Source organism: Pempheris klunzingeri, chromosome 13, assembly GCF_042242105.1.
Source record: "Pempheris klunzingeri isolate RE-2024b chromosome 13, fPemKlu1.hap1, whole genome shotgun sequence".
NCBI classification, from domain to species: Eukaryota; Metazoa; Chordata; class Actinopteri; order Acropomatiformes; family Pempheridae; genus Pempheris; species Pempheris klunzingeri.
Genome location: NC_092024.1, coordinates 5,211,576 through 5,235,222, shown reverse-complemented (window position 1 = coordinate 5,235,222; position 23,647 = coordinate 5,211,576). Strand labels below are relative to the sequence as shown.

Genomic DNA, 23,647 nt, shown 5'->3' with positions numbered 1-23,647 from the left:
GACTCTTCCTCTGTCAGAGTGGTCTCCAGGCCTCCTGTGCTGGGATCAGATGGAGGGTCCAGACTCTTCCTCTGACAGAGTGGTCTCCAGGCCTCCTGTGCTGGGATCAGATGGAGGGTCCAGACTCTTCCTCTGACAGAGTGGTCTCCAGGCCTCCTGTGCTGGGATCAGATGGAGGGTCCAGACTCTTCCTCTGTCAGAGTGGTCTCCAGGCCTCCTGTGCTGGGATCAGATGGAGGGTCCAGACTCTTCCTCTGACAGAGTGGTCTCCAGGCCTCCTGTGCTGGGATCAGATGGAGGGTCCAGACTCTTCCTCTGACAGAGTGGTCTCCAGGCCTCCTGTGCTGGGATCAGATGGAGGGTCCAGACTCTTCCTCTGTCAGTGGTCTCCAGGCCTCCGGTGCTGGGATCAGATGGAGGGTCCAGACTCTTCCTCTGTCAGAGTGGTCTCCAGGCCTCCTGTGCTGGGATCAGATGGAGGATCCAGACTCTTCCTCTGTCAGAGTGGTCTCCAGGCCTCCTGTGCTGGGATCAGATGGAGGGGTCCAGACTCTTCCTCTGTCAGAGTGGTCTCCAGGCCTCCTGTGCTGGGATCAGATGGAGGGTCCAGACTCTTCCTCTGTCAGAGTGGTCTCCAGGCCTCCTGTGCTGGGATCAGACCTTCCTCATTCTTTTCAGACACACCGAGTCAGAGTTTCCGGTTGAATCGCTTTAGGAGGCCGTTTGCCCCCCCCCCCACGGGACCACGTGTTGTTGGAGCCCCGTTGCCATAGAGACGGCCGGCTCCTCGTGGAGTGTCGGCCGTCTCTATGGCAACGGGGCTCCAACAACACCTTGTACCATGGAGGAGCAGAACACGGGGGGAGGCAAACGGCCTCCTAAAGCGGTTTTCATCAACGACACCAACTCCTACACGTCTAAATATATAGCCAAGGTAAGTGTGGCTGTGGAGGAGGGAAGGGGCCGGGGACAGGCCGAGGAAAGGGGCCGGGGACAGCGGTTAGCTTACTGCTCAGTAGCCGCTAGGAAGAGGCGCCACAGCGGACAGCTGTGCTCACGGTTTTCGTCCTCTGCAGTTTCTCAGTGAATGTGTGGCGAGAGCACCTGCTGGCCCTGAAGGACAGGCCGAGGAGCGGGAGAGGGAGATGGGGGAGGTGGGAGCCGGCTGTGACGCACCGGACGAGGACAGCCGGCCGTTCGTGCTGCAGGAGCCCTCGGTGAGTTGATACTAAAGCGGAGCTTGGCCAGCTGAGCTGTGCGTGAGCAGCAGCCTACACTTGAACACCGCTCACCTCCTCAGGCCTCTCAGCCTTTGTCTCCTCTCCCCTGTCTGTCTGTCTGTCTGTCTGTCTGTCTGTCTGTCTGTCCTCCAGCACCGGAGCAGGAAGGAGCTGCTCCCCAGGCTGATGGACAGTGATGTAGTGATCTACGACATCAGCCAGCATGCCGGCCAGGTGGAGGAGGCCTCCTGGGCGGTGTCAGGTCGGCAGCATGTTCCTTCCGGTCACACTGTTGCTCCTCAGAGCCTTTGAGCTGCTGAGGGAGAAGGTCACCGTTTACAGGCATGTCACTGGTCTCTGTGTGTGTCCCCACTAGTCCATGTCCATCAGGGACATTAATGAACACTGCTGATTCCTGGCCCAACATTATCACGGCCTGCATGTCCTCATGTCAGCTGGAGTCCGTTACATACAGGCATCAGGAACAAGGGTGTTCAGAGCTAGTTCATCCCATCACCACTGATCAGAATACAAAACATCAGCCACATCTGACAGCACCCTGCTGGGCCCCCCGGATGTGACTCTGGATTATTGTTGTGTCCAGGACTTAACCAGCAGAACATAATGAAGGATGTTTAACACCGTAATTCATTCTTCTGACGCGTTTGTAGCTCTCCACAATGAAATGGGCCGTTTCTCTGGACCAAAAATGTTCATCCTCGTCTCCACTGTGATGACCTGGACGTGCAGCAAGCCGGTAAGTAGACACCTTCAGCACCTCTAGCTGCTGGGTATAGCCCCAACATGTTACCTCTTTGAGTCCCTTCGGATGGCTCACTTCATACTGGAGTAGAGGCCACTGGGCTGGAACGCATGGGTGCATTTATTTAGTGTTATTCCTGTAGTATGTCATCTGTAACCTATCACACAAATTGCCCATTACAGAATATTCTCTTTCGACGGCCAAAAAACCCAAAGAGCAGCAGATTTGATTCCTTACTCTAGAGAGTATTTAACAGCTAATGTTAAACAGGTATTTGTAGTTGATGATTTGTTTTTTTGACTGGTGACATAATATTTGTCATGATTATTCATTATTATAAGATAAGATAAACCTTTGTTCGTCCCACATTGGGGAAATTTGCAAATTTGCAGCAGCAAAAAACAACAGGTGTCTATATAAGTAGAGTATAAATAGAATAAAAAAGCTGTGCAGTATATACAAATATAATAATAATAGAATATCATTATTTCAAGTGAAGTGAAAATAAAGACTTAATAGATCGGATTAATCTGTAATGATACTAATGTGTTTAGCACCTGTCGTTTCTCTAATAATGTGTGTAATGAATCTGTTTTTACACCGAGCCCGGGCCGTGTCACATTCCTGTTTAACTGGGATGCTTCGTTCCAACAGGATCATCCTGAGCTCCCTTTCAACAATGACAATTTCCGGAGAAGAAGAGCACATCCCAACTTCACACAGCACATCGACCTGGAGAAGAGGGTGGTCAAACTGGGCAAAACGGTCAGTTTCAGGTTCCGTAGTTGTGATCTGCTGTGTAGGAGACGTGTGTGACCGACCCAGTGTTATGTGGCTGCTGCTTTCAGAACAGGGCTCTGTTCTCCACGTACGTGGTGGCCTCGGGACTTCAGTACGGGATGGGAGAGCAGCTCTTCCACTTCTTTTTCAAGGTGAGACTTGAAGACTGCTGTAGATTCTTATTTTCCCACTGCACAGGTGTGTCTCTGCTGGATCCATCACTGAAACTAAAGGTCTGAGCTGGAGATCCACTTGGTTCTCTACTGAAATCCAGCAGGGGACCAGAGTCCAGCCCGCTCCAGATTATACTTTGTCCTCATGGGTCGAGTAGTGTGTTCATTTTTGAACGTGATTTTGATTTCATTTTAGTCTTTTGACAAAATAGTATTAGTTGTCATTTGATAATTAATACATTTATTTATTTCTGTTTTTAAATTGCTCAGTTTTGCTAGTTTTAGTCTGGTGGTGAAATTTAAAATGTTCCTTTGTACCAATTTTTTTTTTTTTTTGTAGGTCGTTTGTAACCTTCACTAGTGCTGTCTCTGTGCTGTGTCCTCAAATAGACTATTAGAATTTAGAAAATTGCACAGCTGGTTGGCTGCTACTTTCTCCAGGATCTTGGAGAGAAAGGGAAGGTTGGATAAAGGTCTATAGTTGGCTAATACACCTGAATCAAGAGTAGGCTTTTTCAGAAGAGGTTTAATTACTGCTACTTTAAAGGACTGTGGTACGTAGCCTGTTAATAAAGACTGATTGATCACATTCAGTAAGGACGTGTTAATTAAGGGCAGGACTTCCTTAAGGAATGGGGATTCTTCTAATTTGGTGGCTCGCCATGTCCTTTCAAGTTTTCGTGAATTTTGCGAGTCTGGGAATTATACCAGGGAGCATGTTAATTTTATCTAATTATCCTCTTTTTTAGAGGGGTGATGGAGTCGAGTGTCTGATCAACCACATAATCAATTTGGGAGGGGCCAAGATTCGCATGAGGGTCTTCTATTGTATGAAGACATGGCACTGGCTTAAATACTGAAGGAATCACTTCCTTAAATTTGGCAACAGCACTATCAGACAGGCATCTAGTGAGGACATTTTTGTCATATGGTTCATAGTCCAGTAACAAGAAATCAAAAGTTATCAGGTAATGTAATGGATAAAGGTAACGGTCAGATAGAATAGAGTTTTGTGGACAGACTGTTACAGTTGTGCTCATGAGTTTACATCCCCTGGCAGAATTTGTAAGATGTGCACTGTTCTTTAAAGAAAACATGAGTGATCAGGCAAGACACATTTCTTTTATTTTGAAATGAGATTCACATTAAACTATAAGGCATCACAGAATAGCACAATCATTAAACAAAACATAGCAATAAAGAAAATAATGAGATGGTCCCCCTTCAAAGGTTTGCATACGCTTAGATCTTAATACTGTGTATTGCCCCTTTAGCATCAATGACAGCTTGTGACCGTTGTGGATGAGGCCCTTTACTTTCTCAGGTGGTAAAACTGCCCATTCCTCTTGGCAAAAAGCCTCCAGGTCCTGTAAATCCTTGGGCTGTCTTACATGAACTGCACATCTGAGATATCCCCAAAGTGGCTCAGTGATATTGAGGTCAGGAGACTGATGACCACTTGTTTCTGCTGGAGCCTCTGAAGGGTGGACTTGGCTTTGTGTTTCGGATCAGTGTCATGTTGTGTGTCCCATGCGCAGCTTCCGGGCCGATGAATGCCAATCGTCCTCCAATATTTTCTGATAACATGCTGCATTCATCTTACCATCAATTTTGACTAAATTCCCTGTGCCGTTGTAGCTCACACCCCCCCCCAAACATCAGAGATCCACCTCCCTGCTTCATCTCTCCAAATGACTGTTCCAGAAGCTTTGAGGCTCGTCTCGGTGCTGTCTGGCATGTTGTAAGGGGGCTGTTTTGTGGCGTTGACGCAGTAACGGCTTTTTTTCTGGCGACTCGACCGTGCAGCCCATTTTTGTTGAAGAACCTCCTCATTGTGAATCTCGAAACAGCCACACCACTTTTTTGCAGAGAAGCCCGTATTTCAGCTGAAGTTGCTTGTGGGTTTTTCTTTGCATCCCGAACAGTTTTCCTGACAGTTGTGGCTGAAATCTTTGTTGGTCCACCTGACTGTGGCAGAGTTTGAACACTACTAATTGGCATTTTTAAATCTTTGGATATCTTTTTATATCCTTTTCCTGATTTATAAAGTTTAACTACCTTTCCTCACAGGTCCTTGGACAGTTCTTTTGCTTTCCCCATGGCTCAGTATCCAGAAAATCTGTGCAGCTCTGGATGAAATGTGCAGGGCTCTCTCCAGAGCTAAGAAACCCACTGACACTAATTACAATCAAACAACAGCTGTGGACACTTACCCCTAATAGCCATTTAAACGTGTGTGACTATTATTAGGCCAAACGTGCAAGGGGATGTAAACTTTTGATCAGGGCCATTTGGATGATTTCAGTAATCATATGATTTAAATGATTTAAAAAGGGCACACATAACTATGCGATAACAAATGGCTTCACCTGACCACTACCTCTAAATAAAAGAAAAGTTTTCTGCATCATCAGTCATATTTTCCCAAAAATGGCCAATATTTCACAAATCCTGCTAGGGTCTGTGAACTTATGAGCACAACTGTAACTGTTCAGTTTCTGCACCATAAGCCAGAACAAGGTCAAGTGTGTGGTTAAAGCAGTGAGTGGGTTCATTTACACTCCGGGAGAAGCAGATGAGATGAAAGCGGAGCTCAGACCATCATCATCATCGTCCACATGAATGTTAAAGTCACCTACTATAATCACTGGTTCTGCACTAAGGACTAAATCTGATAGAAACTCTGAGAAGTCAGTTAAGAATTCAGAGTACGGGCCAGGAGGGCAGTACACTGTAACTAAGACTGGCTTCAGTGTTTTCCAGGTTGGATGAGAGAAACTAAGAACAAGGCTTTCTAATGAATTATAGTTAAGTTTAGGTCTGGGCTTGATTAATAAGCTAGAATTGTAATTGCTGCAGCTCCACCTCCTCGTCCAGAGTCTGGAGGAATGTGAGTATTAATATGACTTGGGGGGGGCTTCATTAAGGCTAACATCCTCTTCATGGTGCAGCCAGGTTTCAGTCAGACACAATAAATCAGTATGATGCTCTGATATCGGATCATTAACTAAAACAGCTTTGGATGGATGGAGATGGAGATCTGATGTTTAAAACTCTCCCATCCCCTTTGCCAGCACTGATTTAGATGAGATTTTTCTTTCTAACGTGTTTGAAGTGTTGGTTGGACCAACGTCACCATCACAGACATCACATGTGGAACTAATTCACACACTGTGTGTTCTTAGACGGCGTGGCTGGGACAAGAACAGGAAATTCCTGTCTATGGAGATGGCAACAACTTCATTCCCACGATTCACATCAATGATCTTGCAAGGTTAAACACACACACACACACACACACACACACACACACACACACACACAATCATGCTTTCAGTCCAATAGCTTTCTTGAATAATTCTTGATATGAGGTTGTAGGTTGGACAGAGCCCGGATTTACAAAGTTTTTAAAGGTGGTGTGTGTAGGATTTCGAGGCATCTACTGTCAGAAATGGAATGTACTGACAATAATTCTGCCTTCAGTTGTGTATAATCACCCTTGTACCAGCTCTACATTAGTTCTCTCTTAATTAAAGCTGCAAAGTCCTTGATACAAAAGCTGTGCTGATGTTTGGTTTCACCATGGAGACGTCCAAATGACTTTTCACCTCCCGTGGTCAGTCAGTATTTATTACCATGCTGTCTCTCGTGCCCAAATGTCTTTGAGCACGTTCCAACACAATATCAAAGAGACAAATGCCAAACATAGCTAGCATTAATTACTGTCCATGTCTGCTGCCAGTAGGCCAGTAATCTTCTGTATCTCCTCGTGTGAGGAGTGCGAGCGTAAATCAAAATCCTAACTGTCCCGGAGGCGTAATCTAATACATAAGAAAACAGCCGGTGTAATTCACTCAGTTATCCCACCTTTCAAAGAGAAGCGCCATGACAATCTCTTCTGTACAGAGGACTTTACGCCCACTGCTAGGTGTAAGATCTAAGTTGTCACTTCTGCCTATGCTGGAACTATCTCAGCTGGCGTGGCCCTTAAAATGTGACCTTCACACTAGGCTGCGTTGGACATGTAGCTTACCCAGTGCTGAAACTAAGAATTGTTGTGTTTTCATTAGCTTCATTAGAAAGAGCCCTTTATATCTAAATTTGGAGACAGTCCTCTTCCACAAAGTCTGCAATACTTCTACAGCAGACAAACAGGGCATTTTGCTTTTTCATGCTTTTTCATCGAATGCATTAGTTGGAAGAAGAAAAAAAGTTAAGACCATTTTGTGTTTTAAGAAGTTTGCGTGTTAGTGAGTGTTAATCCTCATCGGCCACCGTAGCTTCTCCTACTTGCTTGGAACTGCACCACACTGCACCTTTAAGTAATAGGATCCATCCCTTCAGGTCTTAAAGTAATGACGGACTGTTGTTTCTCTGGACTTAGTTCAGTGGAGCCATAATGTGGACTAGAACAGCAGTGGAACAGGACTGTTCACTGTATAGAACTGTGTACCAACTCCACAGATGAACTCTTTGTTAATCACGTGTTAATATTAATATAAATGTTATAATCAGTGGTATTTCTCTGTGTTCAAGTGTGATTCAGAATGTGATTGAGCACCAGCCCGAGCCTTATTACCTGCTAGCTGTGGATAATTCCAACAATACCATGGAGGACATTGTGAAGGTGTGTGTGTCAACTGAACATGTCATAAAGCCTGCTCGCCATGCAGCGACCTCCTTAGACCGATACTGTTCCGGAAAAACAAGCAGTTGAGAGTCATTGATCGACTTTATTGATTTACACAACGAAACACAATCAGGTCTTATTACATTTATCTGCTGTGGGTTTATACTGGTGAGGAGGTAATGATGCGTGTCTGTGTCTCCACCAGGCGGTTGCCTCTGCACTCGGCCCAGGGAAGGTCCGAAAGAAGCCATTTGAGGAAGCCTTCCTCACACAGGAACTGAGTGTATGGTGTACCAGTTTATACTTACTTTGCAGCAATGCTTAGAAGAGTTTGTTTTTTGCTGGATTATTCTCAGTCTTGATTCTGTGTTCCTAATAAACCAGAGATGAAAGCTGACTTCTTTCCAGCTCGAAGTTTTAGCCTTTATGAGTGCATCGTTTTTAGAAATACCATTTCTCTCAGACTGAGATGAGAGGATGGATATCGGTATCGTGTCTGGATATAAAGTACGGAGCTGGAGTCAGGGTGTTAGCTTAGACTAGCATTAAGAGCTAAAAGCAGGGCGAAACGGGTACCTGGGTCTGTAAAAAATACTAATTACACATTATATTTGGTCTATATATCTAATCTGTGCACGAAAGGAAACGTAATAATGAAAATTTGTGCTGTTTAGGGGGTATGGGAACAATTTCTTAGGAAACAGCAGCTAAATCCTGACTCCAGCTCCATAGTTAACACACAGACACGAGATTGATATCAGTCTTCTTATCTCAGTACCCGAGAAAGATCTCTTGACATTATTTCCCCTTTACAGGTAATGGAAATTGATTGCATGCTGGCCAACCTTCGCATGGAGGCTGTCCATCTCCAGGAACTGTTCTCTATCAACTGGGTGTGTGGGTCTGGTCTGGTGGAGAACATAGAGCTGGTAGTGGAGGAATACCGGCAGACCAGGGGACTGCTGGTAGGTACTGATGCAGAAACGTGTCCCTGTCCAAAGAATACACCACCGTTAAAGGAAACATGAAACTGATCATCTCGTAAAATGATGAAATATATCCAAATGTCTCAGTTCTGATTGAGCTGCACCAGATAATCCATATGAGTGTGTTCTCTCCAGCCCATCCGCCTGTGTGTCCTGGGACCCCCAGCAGTGGGGAAGACCACAATGTCCAAACAGATCTGTGAACACTACAAACTCCATCATATCACACTGAAGGACACCATCTCTGAAAGCATCTCACAACTGGTGAAGTCCTCTTACAGCACACAGACACACACGTGCTGGTGTTAAGACAAAAAGAAATAGACCTACATTTCCTTTGCATATCTTTTAACGCCCACAACATAACATTTCTAGGAAGACGACATGAAGAATGCTGATCCAGATGCAGAGAATGACTCTTCAGCAGAAACTCGAGAGCTACTGAAGAGCCTGAAGGACAGTATGGAGCAGCACGGAGGTACTTGCCCACTTCCACTTCCACGCAGCCCCAGAAACACACACTGACTGATTAGTCTCTATCTGGCTGACCAGCTGAGGTGTAACAGCCTCTTTAAGTGTACTGTTTACAAGGGAAACCATGCACCAGCTTCTGGTCCACAATGAAACTCTACCAAAATCAGAACTGCTGCTCTCAGACCTTTGTATTAACAAGCTGCCAAAAGTTGAAGTCGACAGTTTCTATAAACTAATGAAATGGATAAGGAGCAACAAATGCAGTTCACTTGTTAGCTTTCAACCATATCTGACAGTCTTCTTCAGCAAATGGACTGGTGGCATTACTGTTGGCTTGATAACAAGTGGTTATACATTGGATTGTAACTCCTGACTTGGCTCAAGGATGTCCTGTGGCAGCTAATACAGACCATTAAACAACTCTGAACAAAGCTTGTAAGGCGAGGTTTCAGTTACAGGGGCACTCACCACTCGCCAGTGATGAAGGTGTATAATATCTTGGCAAAATAGCCCAGAGTAACAGAGAGCCTGTGAAACAGCAGGGTCTTTGGAGGAGGTAGACTGACACTATTATATTATTGGCTGCATTATGGGAAGTGTGTGATCCGGTGTTATTGGGGATATCCCAGGATCCCTCACTCTCTGCTGATTTGGTTTTGATCATTATATTTTTAATCTTTCACAAATCCCCTGACTTCATAAAAGTGCAATACAAAACCAATGGAATGTCCCTTAAAGATTATAATGCCATCTGTTTTTGTCCTTCAGGGGTTTTGGATGAGCAGGTGCTAGTGAAGGTGGTGAAGCAGAAGCTGATGTCTAACCCATGCAGGAATCAGGGTTTTGTCTTGGATAGCTTTCCCAGGACATATGAACAAGCTAAAGAGCTCTTCTACAGTAAGACACTGAAAAAGAACTATTACTGCACTGTAGTGATTGTCAGAGTCACAGACATGCACATGACATACACTGAACAAAAATGTAAACGCATGCTCCTATTTCTCATGAGCTGAACTCAAAGATTCAATTCAATTCAATTTATTTGTATAGCCCAATATCACAACAGAGTGTCTCACAGTGCTTTACAAAGTTCACTGAAATAAACAAGTGTAAGCGAACAAACAATCTAATAAAGAGTCCAGCAGTCGATGAGGCCAATGGATCAGTCCGATGGATCTGTCCGAGGCATCACCTGCCCTTTATGACCCTCCTTCTTCGGGAAGGAAAAACTCAAAAAACCCAGTGGGAAAAGAGAAACCTCCGGGAGCACCACAGTGAAGGAGAGATCCAGCTCCCAAGGACGGACAGGCTGTAGCCTAGGACAGACGCACATCCATTGGCTGATGGAGAACCACATCAGCAGAACCAGGACCAGGATCCATAGGAACCAGGGAACCACATCAGCAGAACCAGGACCAGGACCCACAGGAACCAGAGAACCACATCAGCAGGGCCAGGGCCAGGACCAGGATCCACAGGAACCAGAGAGATGAGAAAGCACAGAAAGGCTCCGGGGAAGATACCAAGTTAGAGGCAGACATTTGACTGACATGAGACATAACGATGGAGAGGAAGAGGAGGAGAGAGAATAGAGGAGCTCAGTGCACCATAGGAGTCCCCCGGCAGTCTGAGCCTATAGCAGCATAACTAGGGGCTGGTCTAAGGCCTGATCCAGCCCTTAAATATATGCTTTGTCAAAAAGGAAGGTTTTTAGTCTACTCTTAAATGTAGAGAGGGTGTCTGCTCTAAAACATTTTCTATATACAAAAAAAAAACATTTCTCTCAAATATTGTTCACAAATCTGTGTTAGTGAGCACTTCTCCTTTGCTGAGATAATCCATCCCACCTCCCAGGTGTGGCATATCAAGGTGCTGATTAGACAGCATGATTACTGCACAGGTGGGCCTCAGGCTGGCCACAATAAAAGGCCAGTTGATCAGATTGTTGATTGTGGCCTGTGGAATGTTGGTCCACTCTTCAATGGAAAACGTTTTAGATCTTTGAGTTCAGCTCATGAAAAATGGGAGCAAAACCAAAAGTGTTGCGTTTATATTTTTGTTCGGTGTAAATACTTACTCTATATGCAAATGTATCTGTGTGTTTTCTTTTTCTTTCTTCTTTAGCTGAAGATGAGGAATCAGCAGATGAGCCATCCCAGGTGTCCTCACACAGCAAGAGGATTATGCCAGGTCATTACCGTCCTGTTATTCCCTGTAGTGTCCTGTTATTCCCTGCAGTGTCACCAGCAACCCCCCCCCCCCAAACCATCATACATGTAGAAACCGTCCACTCAACCTTTCTGTGTCTCAAAAGACGGGGGGGGTGGCTCACATTTGGACTCAGCAGACCAAAGTACAGATTTCCACTGGACTAATGTCCACTCCTTGTGTTCCTTGGCCCAAGTTCTCGTTCTTATTCAGTACTGGCTTCTCTGCAGCAGCTCCACCGTGAAGGTCTGATTCCCACAGTCTCCTCTGAACAGCTGATGCTGAGATGTTTCTGCTACATGAACTCTGTGAAGCATTTATGTGGTTCTAATCTGAGGTGCTGTTAATTTGTGGTTCCTGAGGCTGGTAACTCTGATGAACTCATCCTCTGCAGCAGAGGTAACTCTTGGTCTTCCTTTCCTGGGGGGTCCTCATGAGAGCCAGTTTCATCACATTGTTTGATGTTTTTGTGACTGCACATGAGGAAACATTCAAAGATCTTGACATCTTCTGTATTGACTGACCTTCAGGTCTTAAAGTAATGACGGACTGTTGTTTCTCTGGACTTAGTTCAGTGGTTCTTGCCTTAATGTGGACTAGAACAGTAGAACTGTGTACCAACCAGACCTCTGCACAACACAACTGATGGTCTCACACACATTAAGAAGGCAAGAAACTCCACAGATGAACTCTTGACGAGACACACGTGTTAAAGGAAAACCATCCATATAGTTATGAGTTGGGTTGATAGAAATAAAGATTGATTGATTGCCCTCATGAAGCTGACAGAACGCCAAGAGTGTGTAGAGCTGCCATCGAAGCAGAAGTTGGCTTCTTTGAAAAATCTAAAATATCAAACACATTCTGGTTTGTTTCACACTTTATGTTTCCAACATAATTCCATGTGTTCCTTTATAGTTTGGATGTCGTCAGTATTAATCTATAGTGAGAAGGTGTGTCCAAACTTTTGACTGGTGCTGTATTTGTAGTGTATGTAATGGTTTTCTTGTGTGTGCTGCAGAGTTAGTGTTGTGCCTTGATGCGTCAGATGCCTTCTTGAAGGATCGGGTGATGAACCTGCCTGAACGGCTGGTACAGGAGCGTAACTATGGGCAAGAGCACTTCCTGCTACGACTGGCCAGATATAGAGAGAACAACTTGGAAGAGGAAACTGTTGTCAACTATTTTGATGAGCTGGACATCCCCCTCCTGTTCCTGGGTAATCCATGAAGCATGTGTGTGTGAAATAGGGAGCACTAGATGACGGACATAAAAAAAATGTATTAAAATCAGCCCAAAAACTGAATCAGCTGAGATCGAGCGCTTCACTGATGCTGATATTTCCCTCTTCCTTGTCATCCTGTCCAGAGATCACCAGTAACAATGAACCTGACTGCCTCCTGCTACTGCAGAAGGTCTTTGACATGGTGGGCCAGCCCAGGAACTACGGCTCCAGCAGCCAGGAGGTGGAGGAAGAGGAGAGGAGGAAGGCTGAGGGGAGGATGAGGAGAGAGGCCCAGGAGAAAGCTGAGGAGGAGAGGAGGGAGGCAGAGGAGGCCAGGCACCGGGCTGCACGCTGGCAGGAGTGGGTATGTACCATGTGGGACATTTCAACATACTAACGAACTGTAGAATCACTTCTGGCTCCAGTTCAGACATTTGAGCGTGTGTTAACCAATGAGGAAAATTGTCAGCGAGATTTCAGATTTACATCCAAAGTGAAAAAGAGTTGGCCTGTTTACAACCTGTCTGTTTGCTTCTCGGCCCGTCTGACTTTGTTTCTACAATGTTGTTATCACTAAAAGAAACGACGGCCAAAACTACAAAATTAAAACTCACATTGAACAGAGCCAAAATAATTCGTCCACCTCAAGGTGCGATAGTAAAAGTTTACAGCCCGAGCTCTTTGGAAGTGAGCATGCCCTCCGGCTCTTCTCAGTGGCTTGTTGAAGTGTGTCAGCACACTGAGTTTGCTGTGTTGTGTGTGCGTGTGTTAGACCGAGGGTTTGGAGGAGGTGCGGCAGCAGGAGGAGGAGCTCCTGGAGGCCCACTCAGTCCAGATGAGGAGCTACCTGATGGAGCATGTGATGCCCACTCTGACCCAGGGTCTGATCGAATGCTGCACAGCCAGCCCACCGGACCCCGTGGACTTTCTGGTATTCCTCTCAGCACCCTTATTGCCCAATTCTTTGCATCTGACTTTACCAGCTTTTGAGCCTGATCATATCCCTGGGTGTGTCTCGTTACAGGCGGAGTTCTTATTAAAGAACAACCCCTTCAGCTACTGAAAGCCCGGCTTATTTCCTCACATGTGATGCAAGTAGGAAAAAAGTGAATTAAAATACCTTTTGTGCTCTGATTTTTCCTGAGCTCTTTACTGTGTTAAGCGGCTACAGTCCATTACTTGTAGAGTTTCTATTAGAGGAAAAGCACCTGGAGTCTTTTAGTCTTGTCACAGTATTTCAGCCGTCACACACCAAGTGTCCCTTGTCTCATGCTGGGATTCTGATTAGGTCTGATTGGTAAGTGGCCCATTCTCCTGTCCCTGTGGTATTTACACACAGCTTTGCCTGGGCTCTTGTGTGCTGGCCATTACTTAAAAGCACCCTAAAAAGCAGATGAAAGTGCATATGAAGCCAAAAGCTAATTAGGAAGTTAATTTGTGTAATGAACTTGGTAAACTCCAAAGTAGGCACGCTTGGGTCATAATTGCTTTGATTTGGTTTCCGATTTCCAGGAAGGATAAATGTTACAAATGGCAGCTAATTTGTGCGTCTCTCATGTCGCCACTCGCAACTCCAAAGTGTACATAATTGGTTAGGACGGATCACCAAATTATTTCATTGTACGTACTTAATCACCACATGGGGAAATTAGTTGAGTTTATTTGGGAAACATTGTGACGCAAGCTGGAAGACAATGTGAGTGCACCATCTGTGATGCCCAGGTACAGAGCGACGTGGAAGTGAAACCGACAGATCCTCACAGTCTCACGTCATCTGAAACATGATTTTGTGTCTTAATGAACAGTCTGAAGATCTCGGGATGTGACCAGAGTACAAAAGAGCCTTCCCATTTGCGCTCTTCCAGTTCTGTCAACAGCTCCGTGTTCCCTTTGGCTGTGGCAGTGGGTTCATTTGGACCGAACCAAGGAAAACCACGATACGTGTTTCCTTTCAGTTCAGGTCTGTTTCCTGGTCACACTGACGTTTTCCTCAGACAGACTAACAGGGTTAACTCACTGCCTGTACATCCGGCATCACCAGTGACGGACGGCTCATGCTGCCCCTCGCTGAACCCCGTGCAGTGGTGGAGGAAACATGTAAAATTAGCATCACTGCAATGAAGAACACTCCATTTCAAGTAGAAGCATATGTAAGTACTGGCAGCAAAATATACTCAAGTATTAAAAGTAGTCAGTATACATTCAGACTGTTTTACACAGTGTGTGTTATTGGAATATTTTTACATGTAAGCAGCTTTTTAATGTTGTCAAGGTAGAGTGGATGATCTGTAGTTGGCTCGTCTATAAACTGATGCAGCATGTTTTACTGATAACATATTGATACTGAAAGATGAATTATAACTATAGCTGCAAAATAAATGTAGCGGAGGACAAAGTAGAGGAAAATTGGAATGACTCAAGTAAAGAACAAGTACGTCAAAACCGTGCCAGTGTGCAGTACTAGAGAGAGCAGTTAGTTGGCTTCCACCACTAAAGCTTCTTTTTGCTAATATCACAAAGAAGTCAGTGATTGATCCGTCACGAGGAGGTCTGTGTGTTTACAGGAGAAGGTTACTCTGCGCTCACTCCGCTGTCTGCACATTTTGATGAGAAACAGCTAAACACATGAAGTGGCACACGACCAACACACCTCTGTTTAGCATCTGTTAAACCCTCCCACGCTCACATATTACCATGGTTACTGTAACAGTGACCAGTTCAGGACGGCTCTCGATCTGAGGAGCCTGACTGCAGCCAGCGCTCCCTTTGGTGGACACTCCCTCCTGATACGGTTCATTTCAGATTTTTGACCATTCATCTGACAGTAAGTCAGTCAGTCTGTGCTGTAAAGGATGTCCTAAATAAAACCATCTGCACATGTGGACGCTGCCGATCCATCCGATGAACGCAGCTGACACAGGCCACTTTTACTACTGGTGTTGTACCACTAGGTGGCAGTCTCAGATCATCTATTAGGAGTGAGCCGTGCACACTGAACTTTGAACAGCTGTGAATGAGGAAAAGACAAATGAAACATGGGTGAAACATTAAGGGGTGAGCTGATTGAGCTTTTACAGGCTCAAGTGTTCGGGAACTTGATTCAAAGAGGGGAAAGGCAGAACAGCTCAGCCCACTGCATCAGCTCTGACTTTGTTTTACGTTTGTAACACTGAAAAGTCTCCTGACTTCATGGAAGTGCAGTGTACATTTAATGAAATCCCTCTTTAATTAGCAGCATTTTGGACATCTCTAACCTTAAATTAGCATGGATCATACATACATATGCAGCGTTCCATAAAGAGCAGGTCCAGACTTTGTAAAGCACTGTGAGACAACTCTGTTGTGATATTGGGCTATACAAAATAAATTGAATTGAATTGAATAGACCAAACTCTTAAATTAAGAGAGAGACCCAACGATTCAGGGATCCAGAGAGAGAGAGAATGTGACTAATAAATTAGCTATATGGTAGGTCCAGGAGAACCAGGACCAGGATCCACAGGATCCAGAGAACCACAGCAGGAGAACCAGGACCAGGATCCACAGGAACCAGAGAACCACAGCAGCAGGACCAGGACCAGGATCCACAGTAACAGAAAGGCTCCGGGGAAGATACCAAGTTAGTAACAGACATTAAAGAGACATGAAGCATCAGGATGGAGAGGAAGAGGAGGAGAGAGGAGCCCAGTGCATCATGGGAGTCCCCTGGCAGTCTAAGCCTATAGCAGCATAACTAGGGGCTGGTCCAAGGCCTGAGCCAGTCCTAAACTATAGGTTTTATCACAAAGGAAGGTTTTTAGTCTACTCTTAAATGTAGAGAGGGTGTCTGCCCCCCCAAACCCAAACTGGAAGGAGGTTCCACAGGAGAGGAGCCTGATAGCTGAAAGCTCTGGCTCCATCACTACTTTAGAGGACTTTAGGAACCACCAGTAGACCTGCAGTCTGGGAGCACAGTGTTCTAGTGGGGTAGTACGGTACTATGAGTTCTTTAAGATATGATGGAGCCTGACCATTAAGAACCTTGTAGGTGAGGAGAAGGATTTTAAACTCTATTCTAGATTTTACTGGAAGCCAATGAAGAGAAGCCAGTACAGGAGAAATATGATCTCTTCTCTTAGTTCTCATCAGAACACGAGCAGCAGCGTTCTGGACCAGCTGGAGAGTCTTTAAGGACTTATTGGGGCAGCCTGAGAATAAGGAGTTACAATAGTCCAACAAATGAGTGGACTAGTTTCTCTGCATCATTCATAGACAGGATGGGCCTGATTTTAGCAGTATTATGTCATCTGTGCACATTTGCGAGGGTCCATGTGGACATGCAGGAGCAGTTGGGAGTATAGGCTGTCCGTGCAGCCACTCAGGGTGTATGAATAGAACACTGAGTGCGTCCACGTCCCCTGTGGAAAGAATCTGGCCCTTTACTTTGCAGTCGTAGAGAACAGGCTACTTGAATTTATCTCACGCGTACTCAGGATAATATACTCAGTATACTCCATAATTACTTAACAGGGCAACTTTAGTGGAGTTTGGGATGGTCTGGTGCTGTTATCCACTAATGTACGGCAAACGTGTGACCAAAGTATCCTGCCAGAGCACCGAAGCACATGGCAGCGAGAACCTTTGGCATTTGGCTTCAGGTGATACACGTTCCATCATCACACCTAATGCAAGCCATCAGCCGCAGTAAGCCGTGTATGTCTGAGTGTGTGGCAGCATCTGGACTGAATCCACTCTCACTGATGCTGGTCACTGTTCCCTAACACCCCTTAATCCACGGAGGGATGACACACACACAGACACACACAGAATCAAGCAGACACATGCATGCTCACACACAGAACTGACAGACAAACACACACCTACGCGGGCTTGAAACAAACTCGTACACAAACAGACAAAGACACACTTGTGGAAGACAGAATGACACACACACATCAGACTGCAGGTTTAAGTCGTCAGGGGACACGAGCGCGCGCACACACACACACACACACACACACCTCCCCGAAAACCCCGCCACCAGCCTCATTCTGCGCTCTGGGAGAGGGAAAATGTGTTTTGTTGCTTAGGAACAGTTTGCCTTGCATCTCGGCAGGGGGTCTCCTTTTGACTATCATTATGTCCCCCTCCATTGGGGAGGACGACGCATTTTTCTTTCCTGCCAATATTTATCTTGGGCTCCACTCGCTCTCCAGAGGCCCACAAAAATGATTTCATTGATTAGAGGCGGTGGAAGGCAGATTCTGCCGGCAGACGCCTCACCTCTTTTAATAAATTCATTTTAGTAAATTCATCAAAACGACTCCTCTGCGCCGGAGCAGGTGTCAAGGTTAGGAGCAGCAGCGTGTTGCTTTTCTTTAGGCGGCAGGATAGAGTGAATGTATGAGAGCCTTCACCTGAAATACACTGCTGCTGGACGGAGTCATGTGGAACACGGGGGGGGGGGGGGGATGTGGGATGTGAGCCTTAAAGCAGTTGTTAAAAGAGGTAATAACAGACAGAAGCACACAATGTGGGAAGAGACAAAGGCGGGAGAGTTCAAAGGGCCCATGGGAGTAAACCTACAGAAAACAAACACTGGGTCTCAAATGTTCCGAATGTTTTGTGTAATCAGAACAGACGTACGGCTGCTGAACGACTGACTCTGCTACTTGTGGACTACCGAAGAAAACCAACCCTGATGTCCTGATGATTCTGTGGCGGGGGATGGTTTCTGAGAGCTGCTTCACTGTGGACATGATGATATCCTTTGGAAAGTATAAAAAAAAAACGTGTGTTAAGATTTGACTGAGTTATGACAACAATAACTCGCTGAAGAACCCAAATCAGCTCCGTGATCTGTGTGTGAGCCCCCACAGCAGCATTACACCTCCGCCTCACCCCCCCCCCACTGTCTGATAACCCTCTGCTTCAGCACATACACATGGCACTGTTTCATACAGGAAGCTCTCCCTCTGAGTAATGACTTAATATTTAGATGCTGATGTTCCCCTTTATCCCGCTGTGAGTTCACACCATTATCTACAGACGCAGAGAAACAGATAAACCACCAGTTATTTTCCATGTCCTTTAAGATTTTACAGAGACGAATAATTGCAGCTCCACTTTTGGCGTTTTAACCGTCAGCTCATCTGAAAGCCTGTGTCGTGCGTCTTCATGTAGGTGAACATGAGCAGGGCCTTGTTTCTTTCATATTTGGGCCTAGTTAACAGTGTTTCTCACCTTTTGACAGGAGCTGGATCGACCAATCAGCTCGCTGAAGGCTCAGATCCGCCCATGATTCTCTGCAGACGCCCAGCTGTCCCGTCTCCTGAGCACACAGTCATGACAGCAGGTCATGTTTCTGTCCTTCAGGCTCTTAAATTCCTCCTGTGTTAACTGGTTATGAGAAAGCTGATGTTGAAGCTCTACGGATTCAACAGATTTCTTTTGGTTTTTGTTCCCGTCAAACACTCATATTCACTATGGATTTGACCATGTGTGTAAAATATATCATTTGGGTTTCTTCACTGCCACATGTTTAAGTGTTTAAGTGTATGTTGTACATAATCTGTGACAAAATGATTTTAGTTCTTAGATTTTTTTCGGGTCACTTAACTATTTTTAAGATTTTAGCTATCACACAACATTTTCACATTAGACAAATATTACAAATGTTATTTTCTTGGACACTGGCCTTGGGTGTTTTCGGCCGAATATACTTTCTCAAAAGAGGAAAGACAAAACTCACTTGAGAGCTATGAACCACAAAAAGGCAGTCGAGAGGAACAACCCCACTGCTAATGATGATCACTAAGTTCAGACAGGATGTTGCACTATAAGTCGGAGGTCTTTGTTCACTCTGGCTCTGAGCTTTTCAGAGCCAGATTTAGAAAGCCCTGCTTAGGGACAGACGTGTCCCCAACCACCGACATTTATCATCCTAGGTCACACTCAATTTAAACAGTTTGAGGCATGTAAAATAAAAAACATTTGCACGGGAAGTTTGCTCAGATTTATTGACATTCATGAGAGAACTGATGTCAAGGCTCTGTGTAACATCAGCATCATGCTGCGCAGTGAAATTAGCCTCCTGAATCTGCACCCAAAAGGCTCAAAACTTTCATATCTACCTGCCAGCACAGCCTCATAATTAAGATAATATCATTAAGATGATTAAATAAGAGGCAGGAAAATCATGCAGAGAAAACAAAAACCTTGAAAAAAACTACATTTTAAACCCGAATCACAGAGAGGATGAGTGGCACAGGATGGTGGGATTTATTCTACAAATTACAGGTCCCGAGGTGATGTGGGCTAATGTCCACTGTTGGACTGGATGAACTTGCAGCCCAGTCACCATGTGAGGTCGCATCCAGTCACAGGTCTTCAGCTCGAATGTTCTAAAAAACGTTTCTGTCTTCACAGCCTCCCAGTCCCTCCGTCCCTGGCAGTTGTTCATCAGTGTCATATTTCCTCCCACTGTGTCACATCTTGTCTCCTTGAGCTCCCTTCATCTTTAAATGAACAGACCTGGAGTCTCCATGAGCACGCTGACATTTGCTCGCATCCCCACATCCAGCAGCTCTTTGTGAATGAGCCAACTTTGGATTCACTGGGAATGTACATGGAGCCTTAAGTCGCCTGCTCCTGCTTCCACTCCTGTCGTCTGTTTCCCAGAAGTTGGCACAGCCACAGGAGCCCTCAGAAGCGATCCCCTCCTCCTCTTCACTCCCTATTTCCTCTCTAATGAATGGGCATGTGTCATTCCAACAAGCAGGCCAGCTCGAAAGAGGAAGAGGAGCAGGCTGCTTCCTCTTCTCCACTAATGAGTACCAGCAGCCTCTTGGCTTTTATCAAAGGAGAATGTCTTGAGCGAGCAGTCAGCGTAGGCTGCCATACATTCTGCTCTGTCTACACATATACACAGCTTACTCCTGACGTCCCCTGTCCTAGACAACATGTAATCACCTGTTGGGCTCATGTTTGAATGTTATGAGGTTATGAATTTGCGTCCGTGGACACAAATTTCTCATTTTTTCGTGTCCCAGAACACAGATTTTTTTTTAACCTTTTTAATGTATTTCTACGGGATTATCTTTTCGTGTCTGCATCACGTCTTTTTCCCTGTCAGTAGGACGTCTGTAGGACCTGGGAGCACAGAAGCTGTGCTGTTATTTCTCATTTTTTGATTCATTTTTTTAACTATAACCTACATTACTCAACATTTAGCCACCAGAGTTTATCCTCTTTATTCTATCAGTCTACATCAGTCTACATCAGTCCGCAGCTGTCTGGAGGGTCCACTGCCTGTCAAAAACATGTGTTCGATAAGTCAATAATACGATCGGTTAATGCTATACTCATCTATTTTAATATATTTCTCTTTCCATCCTGAATAATCATGTTTTTGTGCCAGTTTTTAATAGCGAAAGCGATTCACTTTCTATAGAGGCGAGGACGCTCCACTTTTCCTCACCGTCACCACTTCCTGTTAAACGTTTCTCAACATAAACACACGACCCTATTTGCAATCCTAAACTGTGATGCTGATTTGCATGGCATGGCATGATATGGCATTGCATTGTGCAACTTTAGGGAATTGTAGTTTTTGAAGAATAAGAGCTCTCTATAACAGTCTGTTCCATGTGTGTAACCCCTCATGATGCTGAATTATAAGCGTGTACTGAGGTCAAGGTTCACAGGTCAGTATTACACAGCAGGAACCATGTGGAATCTGCATACTGATCTCTGTTACTCTCCAGGCCGACACCTCTCCAACGATGTATTTGGTTTAGCTTTATGATACGGTTTTAATTTTCTTATTTCATGGACACAAGGCATCCCGGGTCTAATTTCAGAGAGCACTTTGAAGGCTGTTACAAAAATGGGTGGGTCATCTGTCTAAGAAAAGATAACAAAAGATGGTTTGAGTTGCAAAAGTTATTGAGGTGCTTTTATTTACAAAAAACAGTGAGGCAAACAGAAAGTTGGACGTCCACAGTCACCTGTCTGGTTTACAGCCGCCCTCACACTGACTCCTCGTGAGCTTTGGTGGCCGGAGGCTTATAAATGTTAAGCCCCTCCCCCTGGACCAACCAACCGCTGATCAATCAATGATCTTCCCTTTAAACAATCAGCTTCACTGCCAGTTCTTACATGAATCAAAAATATCACACATATATCACTACTTATAGGCATCAGCACTTCCCAGTCAAAGGCCTTAGATTAACCCCAACGCTCTGACACACAGCTTCATCAGTTAGGTAACATCACCTAGAACCTGGTTAGAGATGGTACCTTCCACCATCAGCACACCTGCTGCACCTCTGGAGCCTCTATATAAGCCAGCACTATGCATCGGCTCTGTTTCACACCCTGAAACATGTGCCGTCCACAATCAGTGATAGAGTCTTCGTCACAAGGCACACTTTATGGAATGAAATAAATATAGTAGCCTACACTTAAAAAGAAGTTGAAATTTTCTAAAACTATTCACTGCATATATCAAGGAAGCAGATTGTCCTCAATTTTGCTGTTCAGGTTCCTGCTTCTGCTGAGGGAATGAATCCTTGTGATTTCAGTGACCCCCTGTTCTTTCCTCTAACGCTGCCTTCAGGACAAACATGTTTGCCTCTGGCGAAGCTGAAACACTTTGTCTACGCTGGCTGCATAGTGAGACCAACACACAGCCAAATGCACAATCAAATACACATCGGTTAGTTTGTTAACTTTTTGTGTTGTAAAGTTTGGAAAAACCTACGTGAAAAACACGTTCAAACCTAACGTGTAAGTTTATTGATCAAGATACTGGTAGCACAGTGAGGGGTAAAAGGACTGTTTTTGTCAATGGAGTCTGGTGGCTTTGAAGCCAGTGAAGGGAAAGCGAGAACGGCTTCAGTTCCAGGTCAGACAGACCTTTCTGACCTTCTGAAACTGTTCAATTCATGAGGACTCTCTCAGCTCTTTATGTTCGCTTTACAGACTCAGGGAATTACCCATAGTTCATAGTGTTCGCCAGGGGAAGCCAAAGAAAAAGGTCAACAATCATCCGTTCAACTTAATGATGCCGTTTTGTCAAGAACAAGTAAACTGTGGTCACAATTGTATAGAACTTCTTTTGGCGTTCTTAGGGTGATGGGACAAGTCCCCAAACACAAATAACCGTGGAGTGAACTTGTTTAACTTTTTTCATGACAACCTTTACAGTCCCTGCTTGTGATTGTAGAATCCAGTTTCACACACAAGGTGCTGGAAATGTGTTTCAGTAATAACTGTTCGTACCATTCCCAGGCCTCCAGGAGACGTCGCTGAAGAAGTGCTCAGGGTGTTCAAGGCCTCAGGCTGGAGTCTGGGACTGGGCCAGTGGTCACGACAGAGGAACACGGCGGGGGGAGTTATTCCTGGGTCTACGGCTGTGGGAAGAGGAAGTCCTGATGGCTCTCTGCGCAGATGGGTGGCAGCTGGACGGACATGAAACTCTGCTGGTTGAATCATCACTTTCCAGAAATAGCAAATGTGCGACGGTGTTGGTTCCATCCAACACTGTTGTGGGTAGAAATAACCGCTGTGTTTAGTGGGACTGAAAGGGCTTTAACTTTTAGTCTGGATGTCACATGTTAGAACTACTGCTGTCACTGACGAACCAGAGATGTCAGGATTGGATTGGTTTTAGGTGATAAGATCAGCATTTGGGAGCACAGAGACAATAACTGATGCAGAAACTATGGAACGGGATGTGGGCTCAGAAAACGTGTGATAAATCAAAGGTCCTCACTGCGTCCAAAGACAAACGTTTGTGTGTGTATGTGAGGCGTGTGCAGTGGGACGGCGACCAGAGGAGAAGCAGAGAGCACCCAGAGGACACCGCGAGGGGTGGAACGGCCCCCGCCGGGCCCCGGGCCTCAGGACGGATGGATGGAGGGATTGTGTTGACAAGGGGGAAAGACGAAGAGCGGGAGGAAGAGGAGAGGCAGCCACACATTCAGCAGGGAGGCTGAGAGCATCGGCCAGAAACTCATCAAAGCGGTGGAAACACCTCCAGCAGCCCAACAACAGCAGGACGTGTGTGTGTGTGTGTGTGTGAGAGAGAGAGAGAGCGATGGATGTTCATGTGTTATGGAGCCAGCGGTGTGTGTGTGTGTGCGGGGGGGGGGGCTTGGAGAAGAAGGGATGTTTGTGGGTGATGGATGGGAGCGTTGAGGGAGGC

The 23,647-nt window shown here is 45.4% G+C and overlaps 1 protein-coding gene across 1 annotated transcript; it reads left to right on the top strand.

The window, feature by feature from the left end:
* Window positions 1–1,932: 1,932 nt before the first annotated feature.
* ak7b (adenylate kinase 7b) lies at window positions 1,933–13,587 on the top strand. Its single transcript, XM_070842486.1, has 15 exons — window positions 1,933–1,977; window positions 2,638–2,748; window positions 2,832–2,915; window positions 6,122–6,210; window positions 7,473–7,563; window positions 7,772–7,849; window positions 8,382–8,531; window positions 8,688–8,816; window positions 8,928–9,030; window positions 9,795–9,923; window positions 11,151–11,216; window positions 12,256–12,453; window positions 12,603–12,823; window positions 13,232–13,390; window positions 13,484–13,587. Exons 1-15 carry the CDS (start codon window positions 1,954–1,956, stop codon window positions 13,520–13,522), a joined length of 1,671 nt encoding a protein of 556 aa, XP_070698587.1. The 5' UTR covers window positions 1,933–1,953; the 3' UTR covers window positions 13,523–13,587.
* Window positions 13,588–23,647: the final 10,060 nt, after the last annotated feature.

Coding starts and splice junctions, on each gene's coding strand:
- ak7b (XM_070842486.1), top strand. CDS start 1,954: ATGACCTGGACGTGCAGCAAGCCG. Junction 7,564..7,771: donor CCATGGAGGACATTGTGAAG/GTGTGTGTGTCA, acceptor TGTCTCCACCAG/GCGGTTGCCTCTGCACTCGG. Junction 8,817..8,927: donor CTGAAAGCATCTCACAACTG/GTGAAGTCCTCT, acceptor TAACATTTCTAG/GAAGACGACATGAAGAATGC.